Source organism: Oikopleura dioica, chromosome PAR (genome assembly GCF_907165135.1).
Source record: "Oikopleura dioica chromosome PAR, OKI2018_I68_1.0, whole genome shotgun sequence".
Lineage (NCBI taxonomy): Eukaryota > Metazoa > Chordata > Appendicularia > Copelata > Oikopleuridae > Oikopleura > Oikopleura dioica.
In genome coordinates this window covers 15,957,530-15,972,317 of record NC_137293.1, presented here as the reverse complement: position 1 = coordinate 15,972,317, position 14,788 = coordinate 15,957,530, and the positions used below count along the sequence as shown (strand labels likewise).

General features: G+C 42.1%; 9 protein-coding genes across 11 annotated transcripts; all 9 read left to right on the top strand.

Annotated features, from left to right (window-relative positions):
• Positions 1-3: 3 nt before the first annotated feature.
• Positions 4-3,058, top strand: LOC145703366 (serine/threonine-protein kinase 38-like). Its single transcript, XM_081780719.1, has 9 exons — positions 4-157; positions 473-591; positions 764-906; positions 955-1,163; positions 1,263-1,578; positions 1,631-1,691; positions 1,739-1,878; positions 1,932-2,089; positions 2,190-3,058. The coding sequence occupies exons 1-9, from the start codon at positions 99-101 to the stop codon at positions 2,386-2,388; spliced, it is 1,404 nt and encodes a 467-aa protein (XP_081636845.1). The 5' UTR covers positions 4-98; the 3' UTR covers positions 2,389-3,058.
• LOC145703386 (phosducin-like protein 3) lies at positions 3,049-4,686 on the top strand. 2 transcript variants are annotated; one of them, XM_081780743.1, is made up of 4 exons: positions 3,049-3,339; positions 3,387-3,577; positions 3,618-3,827; positions 4,455-4,686. In XM_081780743.1, exons 1-4 carry the CDS (start codon positions 3,093-3,095, stop codon positions 4,497-4,499), a joined length of 693 nt encoding a protein of 230 aa, XP_081636869.1. In that variant the 5' UTR covers positions 3,049-3,092; the 3' UTR covers positions 4,500-4,686. The 2 variants fall into 2 exon arrangements, with proteins under 2 accessions (XP_081636869.1, XP_081636870.1); XM_081780744.1 differs by having other exon boundaries at positions 3,050-3,339; positions 3,618-3,829; positions 4,463-4,686.
• Positions 4,687-5,937, top strand: LOC145703380 (centrosomal protein POC5-like). Its single transcript, XM_081780736.1, has 4 exons — positions 4,687-4,843; positions 5,025-5,282; positions 5,325-5,633; positions 5,684-5,937. The coding sequence occupies exons 1-4, from the start codon at positions 4,735-4,737 to the stop codon at positions 5,935-5,937; spliced, it is 930 nt and encodes a 309-aa protein (XP_081636862.1). The 5' UTR covers positions 4,687-4,734.
• A 112-nt stretch (positions 5,938-6,049) lies between these two features.
• On the top strand, positions 6,050-6,964 carry LOC145703388 (uncharacterized). Its single transcript, XM_081780745.1, has 3 exons — positions 6,050-6,213; positions 6,261-6,586; positions 6,632-6,964. The coding sequence occupies exons 1-3, from the start codon at positions 6,050-6,052 to the stop codon at positions 6,826-6,828; spliced, it is 687 nt and encodes a 228-aa protein (XP_081636871.1). The 3' UTR covers positions 6,829-6,964.
• LOC145703389 (IQ domain-containing protein K-like) lies at positions 6,827-7,563 on the top strand. The gene is made up of 4 exons (XM_081780746.1): positions 6,827-6,964; positions 7,006-7,209; positions 7,253-7,366; positions 7,413-7,563. The coding sequence occupies exons 1-4, from the start codon at positions 6,837-6,839 to the stop codon at positions 7,492-7,494; spliced, it is 528 nt and encodes a 175-aa protein (XP_081636872.1). The 5' UTR covers positions 6,827-6,836; the 3' UTR covers positions 7,495-7,563.
• Positions 7,564-7,583: 20 nt separating this feature from the next.
• Positions 7,584-12,080, top strand: LOC145703356 (exportin-7-B-like). Of its 2 annotated transcripts, none has more exons than XM_081780706.1 (16): positions 7,584-7,700; positions 7,743-8,070; positions 8,134-8,221; positions 8,330-8,555; positions 8,599-8,767; positions 8,837-8,989; positions 9,036-9,820; positions 9,861-10,025; positions 10,069-10,230; positions 10,287-10,470; positions 10,512-10,789; positions 10,831-11,072; positions 11,117-11,261; positions 11,308-11,439; positions 11,482-11,592; positions 11,655-12,080. In XM_081780706.1, the coding sequence occupies exons 1-16, from the start codon at positions 7,617-7,619 to the stop codon at positions 11,727-11,729; spliced, it is 3,327 nt and encodes a 1,108-aa protein (XP_081636832.1). In that variant the 5' UTR covers positions 7,584-7,616; the 3' UTR covers positions 11,730-12,080. The 2 variants fall into 2 exon arrangements, with proteins under 2 accessions (XP_081636832.1, XP_081636833.1); XM_081780707.1 differs by having other exon boundaries at positions 11,482-11,611.
• Positions 12,081-12,107: 27 nt separating this feature from the next.
• LOC145703395 (dynein light chain 2, cytoplasmic-like) lies at positions 12,108-12,565 on the top strand. The gene is made up of 2 exons (XM_081780753.1): positions 12,108-12,284; positions 12,326-12,565. The coding sequence occupies exons 1-2, from the start codon at positions 12,133-12,135 to the stop codon at positions 12,441-12,443; spliced, it is 270 nt and encodes an 89-aa protein (XP_081636879.1). The 5' UTR covers positions 12,108-12,132; the 3' UTR covers positions 12,444-12,565.
• A 14-nt stretch (positions 12,566-12,579) lies between these two features.
• Positions 12,580-13,956, top strand: LOC145703371 (tubulin delta chain-like). Its single transcript, XM_081780725.1, has 3 exons — positions 12,580-13,395; positions 13,444-13,741; positions 13,786-13,956. Exons 1-3 carry the CDS (start codon positions 12,592-12,594, stop codon positions 13,935-13,937), a joined length of 1,254 nt encoding a protein of 417 aa, XP_081636851.1. The 5' UTR covers positions 12,580-12,591; the 3' UTR covers positions 13,938-13,956.
• LOC145703392 (endothelial differentiation-related factor 1 homolog) lies at positions 13,903-14,783 on the top strand. The gene is made up of 3 exons (XM_081780750.1): positions 13,903-14,053; positions 14,097-14,246; positions 14,290-14,783. Exons 1-3 carry the CDS (start codon positions 14,003-14,005, stop codon positions 14,521-14,523), a joined length of 435 nt encoding a protein of 144 aa, XP_081636876.1. The 5' UTR covers positions 13,903-14,002; the 3' UTR covers positions 14,524-14,783.
• The last annotated feature ends 5 nt before the right edge of the window (positions 14,784-14,788 follow it).

Sequence of the window (14,788 nt, the reverse complement as noted above, 5' to 3'; positions counted from 1 at the left end):
GAAAACAATGAGTGGCACTTTTCAGATTGAGTTGACTCGAGATGGTGAAATGACGATGACGGACCGAAGTTGAGAGAATTACTGTAATCGCTTTATGGATGTCGTCCAGTGGTGAGGGAAGTGGCTCCTCACTTCCGCCACTTTCAAATATTTACAGGTACATCCCTTTTTATGACACCCTTCGTTATTTTAAAATATTACCCGTTTATATTACAGTAGTCATGAATTATGGTTCGATACTGATCGTCATTTAGTATTCTGTTCGATAAATATTTGCCACTGAAAATTCCTTTTCAATTGTCAATTGAGCAAACTCTCCATTTTCGATCACATGACTATTCTCCTCTGGATATTCTGTATCCTACAGGCTGTATGTCTATCCATAACAATGAAATTCATAAAAATCAGCGCCGTAAAAGAGCACAGTTTTACACCACAAGTCGCACAATGACCCGGCCATGACGATTTTTAGCGAGCACACGAAAGAGAAAGCGGAAAAGGCTCGATTGACGATCGAAAACTTCTACCAGAACTTTCTATTCCAACAGAATGAGCGGGAAGAGCGCCTGGAAAGCAAAGAACGAGAAATTAGTAAGTCAAGAAATCAATATTTTTTATTATTTTGGCTTCGAATCGGTGAACTTGAATCGCCTTTTGTCATTTTAGTACCTCATCGTAGAAAATGATTTTTATAAGCTCCGATCAAGGCCGATCTATTATCTTAAACTTCGGAAAAAAGATCATGTCATTATCTTCTTTTCAGCACATTTGCCGGAAGAGGACAAAGCTAAAAAGCGAAAAATCCACGCCGCAAAGGAGACCGAATTCCTTCGACTGAAGCGAACTCGTCTTGGCAAAGATGATTTTGAACCATTGAAGAAAATTGGGCAAGGTGCATTTGGCGAGGTACTCAATCAAATGGTGGTCAATCAAATGTGCTAAACGGGTTTTTAGGTTCGTCTTGTACAGAAGAAAGATACGGGGCATGTTTATGCGATGAAGATTCTCCGTAAAATGGACATGCTCGCCAAAGACCAAGTGGCTCACATCCGCGCTGAGCGCGATATTTTGGAAAAAGCCGACAATCCTTGGGTCGTCAAAATGTTTTACTCCTTCCAGGACTCAATAAATCTGTATCTTATCATGGAATTTCTTCCCGGTGGGTGAGTCTTTATCCTTATTCGTTTATTTTTATGTCCGTGCTTTTCATTTATCTTCTCAATCGGAGCAGATTCTCAATTGTCTCAGATCGATTGGTTTAGGGATCTTATGACACTGCTGATGCGGCACGATTATCTGACAAATGAACAAACGCAATTCTACATCGCCGAAACGCTGCTTGCAATCGAGTCAGTGCACCAGCTCGGCTTCATCCATCGCGATATCAAACCCGACAATCTTCTCCTCGACGAACGCGGCCATATCAAACTCTCTGATTTTGGGCTATGTACAGGACTCAAGAAAGCCCATACGACTGACTATTTTAAAGAAATCACTGCTAACACTGCTAATCCCTCTGATTTTGCCAATTCGCCTGGCCCGGGAACCGGGTCAAGAAGAAATAGACATCATTGGCAGGTAACCTTCAGTAATCCCAAACGGGGATAAGAATATAACGCTTTATCTATAGCAAAACCGCCGACAGCTAGCCTATTCGATGGTTGGGACGCCTGATTATATTGCTCCAGAAGGTAGAAAAGCGTGAATAAACGAACAGTATGTTCCTTACATATTTAAGTTTTTCATTGTTCAACTGGCTATACAAAATCGTGCGACTGGTGGAGCCTGGGAATCATCATGTACGAGTGTTTAATTGGATACGCGCCTTTTTGCTCAGATAGGCCAGTAGACACGTATAGAAAAGTAATAGCCTGGCAGGTGAGGAGCATAAACAATTGCTAGTAGTCAGTTGTATTTACCGCGGCGTTAAGGATTACCTCGAGTTTCCAGTTGAAACGCCGATCACACCACAGGCGTGTGATCTGATACGCAAGCTACTCTGTGATACGAGGGACAGACTAGGTCAAGAATCGACCGATGAAATCAAGCAACACAGCTTTTTCAATGGCGTTGACTGGCATACGATCAGGTTAGACCATCTTTTGCGGTGATTTTCTAAGAATCCTCCGATTACAATTTATGCTGAAAACATTTCTTTGTAAAATCAAGCTTGACTTGTTTTGTTTTAGGGATCGACCGGCGGCTATTCGGATAGACGTGCGTGGCTTGACAGATACGAGCAATTTTGACGAGTTTGCACCCATCGACGTTGGTGGAGAGCATCACAATCTCGATTCCTCCGTCTCCTCGGATCGCGACTGGGTCTTCCTGAATTACACTTACAAACGCTTCGAAGTGCTCACCCAGCGCGGCAAGAAAAGACCTTAGAAGTTCATGCTAAGCAAGGGCTACTCCATCAATTCCACACTTAAAAAATCTGAAGTCCTAGTTCTCTTTTTTACCATTTAGTTCAGTTTACAAAGGAACGTCAAACAGAAAAGAATCAACTTGCAATGTGCTTCAAAAAAGAATCGTGTCCCCGTCCGTTTCCTTCAAACCTTTTCGTTTATTTTCAAATCAAGGTTCAAGTTTAAAACAGTTAATACAGTTACAATCTACTGCTATTCCGGTATCAATATTTAAGATAAGGGCCGTCTTTTAAAACAAAGGTCCATTTTATATCTGTTTTGCACTTCTTCATCCCTTTCCAATTCAAAATCGCTTGAAAATATTAAAAATAACAATAAAGTGATAAAAAAACAACTCCGTTCTATTCTTTCGCATTTCTGGTTTTGGAAATTTGTGAAATTCCTGCTAAATAAGCTATGACTTCCAATCACTTCGGCGTGAAAGATCATTTACCAAACATTGAAAACCGAGGCGGGCTGAGACGCAGCTTGAGATTGAGCCCACTTGCTAAATCAAACTAACCGTCATCTGGTGCTTATTCAACAGGCGAGTGACGATTTTCTTTATTTTATGATTAAGTTTGCCCAAAGGCGCTTTCACTCGTTAACTCACTGAATCACTCTCTTTTTCACGCACAAGTTCTATTTGAGAGATTCTCCATTTGATTTTTTCAGTTTCTTAGAATGCAAGATCCAAACGAAGATACCGAATGGAACGATATTCTCCGACGGAAGGGAATTCTCCCTCCCAAGCCAGTCGAGCCAGAGATTGAGGATCCCGATCCAGAAGAACTTGAAGCTAAAGATTATGGAACTACTGTTGATGATCTTGATGCTCTCCTTGACGACGAGCTCGACGAAGACGAGGAGAAAATTATGCAGCAAATGAGAGAAAGTCGCATCGCTGCGCTGAAACTCAAGGCTTCAAAAGGTGACTATAATTCTTTCTTTCTTTGAAATTTGACGGTGCATATTCAGATAAATTCGGCGAGGTGAAAGAAATTACCGCTCAAAGTTGGACCCAGGAAGTCAATCAGGCTGGCGAAGATATTTGGGTGATTGTTCATCTTTACGACAAGGGAGTTATGCTTTCGAATATCCTCAACAACCACTTCGTCCATCTCGCGCAAAAGTACAAGCATGTCAAATTTGTCCGTGGAGTTGCAAAGGTAGAACAAGAAAGAAATTCCCCCGCCTTAACAGTTTTAGCAATGTGTCCCCAACTACCCGGATAAAAACTTGCCGACTGTATTTGTTTACAGAAACGGAACGCTGGCGATTCAGTGGATTGGCGGAGGAAATTTCGGTCCCGAGCCTAAACTGGAAGTAGTGGAATGGATGTTGCATGAGAAGACGATTATTGATTCCGATCTTGAAGAAGACCCCAGAAAGAAGACGGAAGATATGTTCACACGAAATGTCTTAAAGATACATGAAAATCACTTTTTCGGAGCAAAATTCTACCCCCATCTTTCTTGTGCTCATCTGAAAGAGCAACTCCCGAGGAGTCGATTCATATAGTTTTGAGGGTCTGAGTCATCATAAATGACGTCATAGGCTCCCCTCAAGAAAAAATCCTTTGACGCCCTCTATCTCCGAAAATTTTCAAAAAAATATGGAGATTTTGGTATCATTGGAAAGCCCAGCTCAAACTGTGGTTGCGCACCCGGTTTGCTGCCGAAAATTCTCAACAGAAAAAAATATTTTCTAGGGTGAACTTTTTAGTAAAAAATTTTTTTTGCCGTTTTCTTTTGCGCACCAGGTGCGCAACCTCAGTTTTGGCTGGGCTTTCGAATGATACCCATATCTCCATACTTTTTTCGAAGATTTTTGGAGATACATGGCGTCATCACTTGTCATTTTCAGGTACTTTAGGCGCTAGAATCTGACGTTTTTCAAAACATCGACACATAAAAATCATACCATTCGACTCCTCAGAACCTGCGCTACAAGATGAGCACAAAAAATATTGAGGTCCCGATTTTGCTCCGCAAAAGTCATTTTCATCTATCTAAACGTAAGCTCTCAGTTTTAAACCATCGCTAGGACATCACTTTTCAGTACGTCGGAAAAGGCCAGAACAATGAATAAAGAATAAACAACCTCCGATTTACCTGCATTTGTCGCCGAGATGACACGAAAACCGATTCTCCTGTACTTTCTAGAATGTGTTTATTAGATCAACTTATTTTCCTTTATCTTCAACCAAGTTATCATTGAAAACTTCAACAAACAAACTCCGCTTGTGTCTTACACTCAGAATAAAAAATTGAACTACCTCAATTGACCACCCTCGTCTTTCTAGTTCAAATCGGACAGGAGCAAAATGTCAGATAAGGAAGAAGAGCATCTGGTAGACGAGGCGACTTATTCCATCGAGGCCCAACCTCGACCGGTCCCACAACCTGTCGCTGGACCACGTGATACACATCAAGGTACGTTGAAAAAGGGTTGATAAGAAGCAGGATTTCGCCCCGGGCATTCCTGTCTAATTGAAGGGCTTCAGTTTTTTCTTAATTTAATTAAACGCAAATTTTCGCTAAAACAAGTTGTTCGCAAAATTTGAGGCTTTTGTTTTGTTTCTCGACCGTTTATGAAAAATAGATCGATTTTCAGCGATCGCAGATGGCCAAGATAGCTTCCTAGTCGAACTGGCGCTCTCGCAGGACTCACTTGAAGACATTTCTGATCAAAGTTCGCAAGGAGACGCACCAGACACGCCAGATACGATTGTAAGAGACGAACCAAGAATGACAGACGAAAACGAAGAGAGCACGACTGAGTATGATTACGAGTCCTTGGAGAACTCCAGGACATCATTTGGACAACCCTACCCCTCCGGAAGCGAAAATCAAGAAAGAGTTTTTACAAGAAGTTAGTTTGATAATAATTGTCATATTTTAACGTATTTTGAAGATACACTGGAGTCAGAAGACATCACATCTCGGCTCCAACCACTGATTCCGTCCGGTGCACCGAGTTTCATCGCCGATGTCTTCGAAAAAGTCATTCCAGAGCTGCAACAATCCCTCGACGCAGAATACAAACGCTCTCAATCTCAGCTGGAGATCGAACACAAAGCTCGACTACAGTCTCTCCACTCGCAACATCATCATCAGCAGTTCGAGCTTTACGAAAAAGTCATCGCGTTGCAGGATCAAGTTCAAAAGCTCGAGGACGAATTGAAAACTCGCAACAAAATTGTCGATAATCTCAGCAGAATCGGTAAGCCTTGATTCACTCATTGATCGAATCGGAATAATTTTCCTGTTCAGTGATTCGTAAAATGGAGGAGCGAACCATCGCAGAAGTTCTAGCACATTGGAGGCAGCAGTGCGAGCTCCGAAGGGAGGAGAAAAAGCGGCTCAAAATGGTGGAGGAGCTTCATCGTCGAAATACGCTGCGAAAATATATTAATTTGTGGAAGAACTCTATTAAATCCAAGTGGAAAGCCAAGGTCGAAAAAGTCTGCAAAGAGCGAGCGACTGAAATTTGCATCAAGGAATGGGATCACATTTTAACGCACTAGAATTATCCGAAATCAAAAAGTATGAATCCAAATAAAGCTCAAAGACGATCTTACTTGTCAAATAAATAAACTCGAGCAGGAAGTAAAAACGCGCGACGAGATACTAGAGAAAATGGAGAAAAAACACGGCAACGTCGAGGAAAATCTCAGCAAAGCACTGATGAGAGGTATTTGCGCGTTGAACATGGAGGCGATGAGTGTTCTACAAAAGCCGCATGTTGATGGACATCCGTCAATAGAAAATCTCGAGTTTGGAGGTTCCAATCAGCAGAGAACGTAAGAATCGAGAATTCTGAATGACGACTAATTGAATTTATTTCTAGTGCTGGAGGATATCCTCTTTCAAACTCATCTGGCTCAAGGCAGAACTCAATTGTGAACTCGATCGCTCCCCAGCCTCGCGCAGCCGCAGTCGCCTCAAACGTTTATCTCGACACTGTTAGCTCCTCGACGATTTCGCCAGTGGTAGCACTCGTCTCAAGGTTAGAAATTCAAGCGAATTCACTGGATCGATGGCTGGTACGCGCGGCCGAGTGGCACCGAAGCCATCGAAGGGACCAGTCACTTACAAGCATGATCCGCGGGACGGAGCGCCCAGACGCGTCAGAGAGCCGCGAAAGCCTAACGAGCCATGGAAGCCCGTTGGAAGGTAAGCAGCTGACTATTTTCAGCTTGGGATTAAATCGATAATTAGCAAAACGAAACGAGAACCAGAGCAGCAAAGACCATCAACCGCTCCACGACATGGGTTTACTGCCGTCAAACACTACTAGAAGCACTTCGAAACATTCAAAAGATTTTTTTGTTATTTTCATCATTTTTTCACTGAGATATTATTTTTATACTTTCACAAAATTATCCCTTGCAAATCTTACAATTGCTTGCGTTTAGATTGAAATATGGGAACGTTATGGGAGAACATTTGCACAGAATTTCAAGAGTATAGAGAACACCTTCCAGAAGAAGATCCTTCGCCAAAAGTACCAGTTCAAAATGTGGGACCTGATGAAGAACTGACCGATGATCTGTAAGTCCACCTTTTTTGCGGTTCATCAAACTTCTTAATAGAAAAAAGTGCTCGAGCGTTAAGTATATTCGAACTCAAATGATGCCAATCCTTCGTGAAGCCTTGACTAAAATGATTGATACAGCCGAAGATAACGATGTATTCAAGTACAAGAGGAAAAACAAATACAATCCGTGCGATTTTCTAACAGAGTTTCTTTACAATAACAATCCGAAGCGACAGGGACAGGAGCATGTCAAACTGAGGTAGATTTGAAGGTCGATCTTTGGTCGAAAAAAATTATTCTAGCGACATTCCATTTGTGTCAGAATGGGACAAGACGCATCCTCGTCCGATTTTGCCGCTTTCAATGCGTATTTCAGAAGATAAGGCCGCTATTATGATTCAATCTTGGTGGAGAGGGTTAGTTTATTCAGTAATTTTTCTAGCAAAATTAATGATTCCTTAGAATTTCCGTCCGACAGCGACCCGAAGTGATGGAACTCAGAGAATACCAACAAGATTGGCGGCAGTTAAAGAACGACGAGTAAACTCAGTTCCTTCTGTTTACTCTCACACCCACCATATGCTATTTTTACAATAAACATTTAATTTTTCTACCCCAACGACTCGATCTCGTTTTCAGATTATTTGAATCGTATCGCTCGTATTTATGTCGGACTTACAAGTTCTCGAGGATGCAGCTTCAAAAATATACACTGCTACAGACACTAACGAGCGCAAAAATGCAGAACAAGTAAACCCGTTTCTGAGTAGTTAGGATTTACATGTTGATTAGACGATTTTAAACTTGGTGGACGATCCCCAAGGCCTCGAAAAATGTCAGATGTTGTTGGAGCGTGGCACAACGCCCTACTCACAATCCTGCGCGACCACGACGCTAGTAAAGCTTGTTTCTCGTCCGAGCACAACGCTAGAGATACAGAAGCGAATCGATATAAAGAACTATGTCCTAAACTATCTCTTCAATCGTAATCTTGAGTCTTTTGTGGTGAAGAATCTTATACAACTGTATGCCAAAATCACGAAGTTAGGCTGGCTCGACTCGTATGACGGGGACTGGCCGTTCAGAAATGTTGTCGAAGATGTTGAGAAATTCCAGAAAGGAACTGGTCAAATCCTCTAACTATATTCATTTTCCACGTAGACAAAAAATGACCTTGAACAAGCAAGTTTGGACAAATGTATAATTGGGGTCTCCTTATATGAATTATTGATCGTTGAAGTCGACAAAGCTGGTTACGCAGATAATGCGAGGTAATGCCCCCTGTAAAATCAATATGATTTTGAACCAACGCCATCAAATGTTTTATGCATATGATTATTGATAAACGATCCGATTTTTGTTTAATCACATCATCATAGGCCTTTGACAAAGCAGCGCAAAACAGCGGCATCGTTCCGAGATAATACACTTCTTGACTGTTTTAAAACTGCTATTCGATTGCTGCGAACTGGGCTAGAGACAAACAGCTTCAATGTCAACGACTCAAAGCAAGTGCAACTCATCGACGGGCTACTCAGACTCGCTATGGCGTGCCTCAACTACGACTTCATCGGAACATGCCAAGATGAGTCTGCCGATGATCAGGTAAATGTCAAGTTTAGATTGTAAGAGCTAATGTCATTCTCAGACAACTGTTCAAATTCCTACAAGTTGGCGCCAGTTCTTTGTTGAAAAGGACAGCGCGATGCAGCTCTTCTTCGATCTTTATAAAATTCTCCCCGCGGAAAACTGTCGCCTTCTTCTTGCATCGATGGTTCAGATGGCGTCTGTTCGCCGAAGCTTATTCAATGCGGAAGGTAAGTGTCCATGTCCGGGATCTTTTACGTCATATTTGTCGGCTATTATCAACTAACTGATCATCCTAGAACGTCATCAATATTTGACGACTTTGATGAGGGGAATCACATCCGTGTTGAATAACGGAAACAGCTTGTCGAATCCTGAAGTGTATCACGAATTCTGTAGGCTATTAGGCCGTCTCAAAGCTAATTATCAGCTTGGGGAGCTTACTTCTTTAGGTATTTCTTCTTGAATTTTCTTGAGTTTAATATCAACCAAACTTAGACGACTATTCTGAGGCCATCCGCTTGATTGCTGAATTCACTGTCCAATCGCTAAATTGCTTTCAATTCTCTACAAACAGTTTGCACTACCTCCTCGGTCTCTGGCAGAAACTAACCGCCTCGATACCATACATCCGAAATGCAAAAGCTCATGAGCTCGACAAGTACACGCCAGAAGTAACGAAGTCTTACGTGCAGTCAAGACTTGAATGTGCCCGCTTGGTCATTTGCGATGGGATGGACAATCCTCTCGACGACCAAAACTCGTTGACACAACAGCTCGACCAGATCTCCACCATCTGCAGATGCGAGTATGAATCAACGACGACGTTGCTAAAGAATTTCTTCGACCAAGTTGGGCAGGAGTATTCGCGGGTTCTCAATGGTCAAGTAAACGAGCAGGAGAAGAAAATCATCGAGTTCCAGATCGGTTGGTTAGTTTTCATTATCGGTGCTGCTGTTGGCGGGCGAATAAGCATCACGAGCTCGGATGAGCATGATGCTTTGGATGGTGATCTCAGTATAAAGATTCTAATGCTCATGGATGTCATCAACAATGGACTTGAAAACGGCAAAGGAAGATCTGAAGCCATTGAGCTGGCGATGTTGCAGTTTTTCGATCAGTTTAGAAAAATCTACGTCGGAGATCAAGTCCACAAGTCGTCAAAAGCGTATATGAGACTGTCTGAGGTGTGCAGCTTGAATGATGAGTCGGATATTCTTGATGTGCTTGTAAAGAAAATCATCATCAACTTGAAATATTGGGGCGAGAGCGAAAAAATTTTGGTAGGAATATTGGTTTATCTTCAATCAATCACATTTTTAGCGAAAAACGCTTCAATTATTGTCCGATCTTGCTGTTGGATACGCCACTGTTCGAAAGCTGATAAAACTCGACTCTGTCAAGCAGCTCCTTCACAATCACCAAGATTTCCCTTTCCTGAGAATACAAGATGGGTTTGACAATAAGTCACAAGTCAAGCGCCTCAAGGTTAGGGTTCGATTGATGATTCAAGTAATTAAAATATTTTTAGAGTAGAACGAGCTTTTATTCGGCTCTCGGTCGCTTGCTGATGGTGGAATTAGGAGAGGACGAAGAGATCTTTTCTAACTTCATGCGTCCAGTCCAGGAAGCTTTTGATATTCTCCGAAATGGGCTCAATGACTCGAGTTGTGGGCCTAACAATTCGCATTCGGTATGTACAACTTGATCATCAAGTCTTGATGCGATAGACGTTGATACTTTGTTCAGCCTCAGCTGAAACAGTTGGTCATCGGCGTTGCCCGAGATCTAAATGGAGCCGCCATCGCATTCAACAACAAAACTTCGTATCTCATGTTATTCGAGTGGTACTTTCCAGCGAATATTCAAATCTTAGGAAAAGCCTTGAAAATTTGGTACCACGATCCAGACGTGACTACGCCCATTTTGAAATGTAAGAATATCTCGTTTATCGCAGTGATTTATTCTTACTAGGTATGGTTGAGCTTCTTCAAAACAGATCTCAACGATTACAATTCGAAGTTTCATCACCAAACGGTGTGTTGCTTTTCCGCGAAGCTTCCAACATGCTCGTCACTTACGGTCAAGCCATCCTTGGCATCGGAGAGATTCCTGACTCGCTAATTTACAGCCATAAATTGAAAGGTGTTTGCCTCTGCTTCAAGCTACTGCGTTCTGCTCTCAGCTCAAATATGGTCAACTTCGGAATTTTCAAGCTTTACAATGACAACGCATTAGAAAATGCTTTCGAGGTAATTGACATTTCTCATCCTCTCGATCAACCAATTTCAAGACGTTTGTTAAACTGCTCGTGTCCATCACTCCAAGCCAACTTGCTGACTACCCCAAGCTCAACACTTCATATTACAGTCTTATGGAAGTTATCACTCAGGATCACATGACATTATTCGCACAGCTACCGGAAGAAGTACTCTACTCTATCATGCAATCAATTACGCACGGACTTGCCGCGTGGGACACTGCCGTCTGCACAAACTGTTGTACTACACTTGATAATGTTGTTTCATTCGTTTGGTAAGTGTCAGTACTTATCGACTAGATTTGACGCTTTCCTCAAGGAGAATATGGAACAGACGAAACAAGGCCGCTCTTTCACAGAACTGGGAGCTAGCTGCTGGACAGAAGCTTTTAGGAATTCTCGAAAAACACCCAGAACTGATGCAGCAGCCGCTTATTAATATTTTAAATATAATCATGTTCCAGGTTTGCTTTTATTTCTTCTCTCAGTGTCACTAATAGCGCGTTGTAGGATTGCAAAAATCAATGGAGCATGTCAAGACCACTGCTAGGCCTTATCCTGATTAATTTTGACAACTTTGGCAAGGTGCAAGAAAGCCTTTGCTCAACCCAAAGCCCCGACAAGCTTCAGGGACTGTCCCAGGTATCCCGATTTGCGATGATGTCCCCGTTCACTGATTTTAAGTGCTTTGAACATTTGATGGAAGGTATTGACAAGAATCTTCATTCGAAAAACCGCGATCGTTTCACGCACGGACTCTCTGTTTTCCGAAGAGAAGTGAATGATGTTTTGAAGGTATTCAATTTATTAGCGAGTAATTGACTGGCTTACTGGATTTATAATTAATTTTTGTGAAGGCTGTCGGTGAAAACGGCGCAAGTGCCAACGGGAAAATGGACTCCAACATGAATGGGTACTCGAGCTATCGTTAATAACGATTGATTTCTTTCTAAATTTGTTCTGAACCTGTCGCTTTTTCAATTCTGCCTCGTACTTCGTCCCATTCTTTCCCATTCCGATCTTTTAATACCGCTCAAAATCGATGTAAAATTATAACTTTGCAGGGACGTTTTAACTTTTCCTGGGATGTAGCGAATTTTTCAATGTCTGTTTGCGGTATCACTGAAAGAATGACTGTAGGGTAAACCCTCAATTAGTAATTTTAATGAGTCTCCTTTTAATTGCCCAACTTTTCTGAAAACCCATTATTCTGATTCCTTTACTTTTGAATATTTGAAGTTCATCGTGATTTGTGTTGGAACACTGCCTCCTAGTTCTACCGATTGATAAGGCTCTAATCTTCCTCTTTCAGAGACTTGAATCGCTTTATCGATAATGACGGAGAAGAGAGCGGTCATCAAAAATGCGGATATGTCCGAGGATATGCAGGCTGACGTGGTAGAATGCGCAAGCCAAGCTTTGGACAAGTACAACATCGAAAAAGACATTGCCGCATTTATCAAGAAAGAATTCGACAAGCGCTACAGGTAATGCGTTCTATGACACATTCTTCTCTAATAAGATTCAGTCCAACCTGGCACTGTATTGTTGGCCGCAACTTTGGCTCTTATGTGACTCACGAAACGAAAAACTTCATCTACTTTTACCTCGGTTCCGTCGCTATCCTCTTGTTCAAATCTGGCTAGATTTACCTTCATTCACTACCGTCATCGATCATTTTTCGTACTCCTCGTTGTTTCCAAAACTCGATTTCTTCAAGCACTCGCTCCACAGCTGTCAAAATTTCCTCGTTCTCGATCTATCAAATAAATTTTAAGAGTTTAATTATCTCGTATGCCAATAACAGTTGCTCTGGGACAATGCGGCAATCAGATTTCGCATTGTTTGACGGAACTTATGTGGGATGAAGGCTTGCGAGACGGGTTTTTCGTTGAAAAGCAGAATGGAAAAGTGTACGCAAGAAATGTTCTTATTGACATGGAGCCTAAGGTGATCGAGAGTGTTATGAAAAAATCTGAGGCAAATGCGTGGAACTACTCGAAAACGGCGGCGATTACGGCAAGATCTGGATCAGGGAATAATTGGGCCTTTGGCTATTCGGTTCTTGGCGAGCGCAATCAAGAGACTATTCAACGACAGATCAGAAAGCTTGCGGAAGACTCGGACTCGATTAATGATGGATTTCTTGTTATGCTCGCGATGGCAGGCGGTACAGGCTCTGGAGTCGGTTCTAGGACTGTCGAGAGTATCAGAGAAGAGTACGGATCAAAAGTGCCAATAGTAGCGCACGCCGTGTGGCCATATTCAACCGGCGAAGTCGTCGTTCAAAACTACAACACGCTTCTTACGCTGAACTCGTTGAACAACTCCACCGACGGAATCATTTTCCATCAGAACTCAAGCATCACTGACATTATTCAATCGCGCTTCGATCTCAAAAACGTCGCCTACTCGGACATTAACAACTACGTAGCAAAGGAACTTGCGTCGATTCTTTTGCCAATAAAGGATTCGGATGGAGCACTTCACAAAATGCCCATCTACCAAATCGCCGTCGACCTTTGTCCTTCACCGAATTTCAAATGTCTGACGCCAAGAAGCCTGCCACAACTTCACAATCCAAAAAGAGCATTTTTGGTAACGCTATCTTTCTTCCCGACTTGCTTATTTCATTATGTCTTCTAGACATATTCGAACGACTTATTGTTGAAATACATGCATCAGCTTTGCCTCACTGGCAATTTTAACGAAAACTCTGGAAATATGAATATGAAGTCAGTGACAAACAGGTCAATCGCGATGAATGCTTACATTCGAGGCAAAAACGAAGGATGCGAAAAAATAGAGAGCTGCCTAAATGATGACAAGATATTCTCAGACAAAATCGCTCCGACAGATAGATTCAATTCTTATCTGGCGAAAAAACCTTTTCTGAAGCATGAAACGTTTCTATCGACGCTCTCTGCAGATCAAACTCTTATCGGTAACGCTCAAAATTCTGTAAGGTTATTTTATGAACACCTTTAGAGCCGCTCGAGACAGTTCTTTCGCAATCTTGGGACATGTTCAATCATCGCGCCTTTCTTCACCGCTACGAAGCCTATTCTATCGATTCTGAGCACTTTGTGAATTCCTTCGCCCACCTTGAACAAATGCAACATTCCTTGAAATCACTCTAAATATATTTTTTTCTTTCAACTGTTAATCCGATATGTATTCAGAAGTTAACTAAAAGTATCTTACCATGGATGACTGGGATTCCGTTACCGTTATCAGCAAATCCCGACCCGCTCGAGTAAGCACTTATTCTTCCTAAAAATATCTGTATTCTCGCCTAGGGAACCGCAAATGAAAAGTCTGCCCTCCGACAAGCCCAGCGATCTGGCAACCTCGAGACTCGACAAAAAATGTTTGCCGGAACCAACAACAAAGGAAACACCGCCCACCATGCCAAGCTCGATCGAGAAACGGAAGAGCTTAAACACAAGGTACCGCTCACAATAAGTGAATTTGATGCTGACTATTTGATAGACCCTTGGTATGGATGTCGGCAAACTCATCCAAAAGGGACGCAACCAGAAAGGAATGACTCAAAAAGAGCTGGCTACCAAGATCTGCGAGAAGCCGCAGGTTATCAACGAGTACGAGCTCGGCAAGAGCATTCCGAACAATCAAATCCTGGGCAAGATCGAACGCGTGATCGGCATAAAACTCCGGGGCAAGGACAAGGGTCAGCCAATGGCCCAGCCAAAGCCCAAAAAGTAGAGAAAAAACTCGATGATGCAACACCTTTCATTACTTTTCTTCTAAACAAAAACTCTAGTGCTAACTTTGCTCTACTTGAATCGAACCCAACCCTCTGACTCAACATTGAAAAGAACTGATCAGAACTTAAAAACTGTCCCCTTAAAATCATCGTAGGACTCACTGATTTTGCATCGAGCGATCGCTTTTTGAAAAAGTTTCTTTCAAGAGCTGGTCTTATATTATTTCTGTGCCCTTTATTGAAACAGAATCTTATATAATTTCA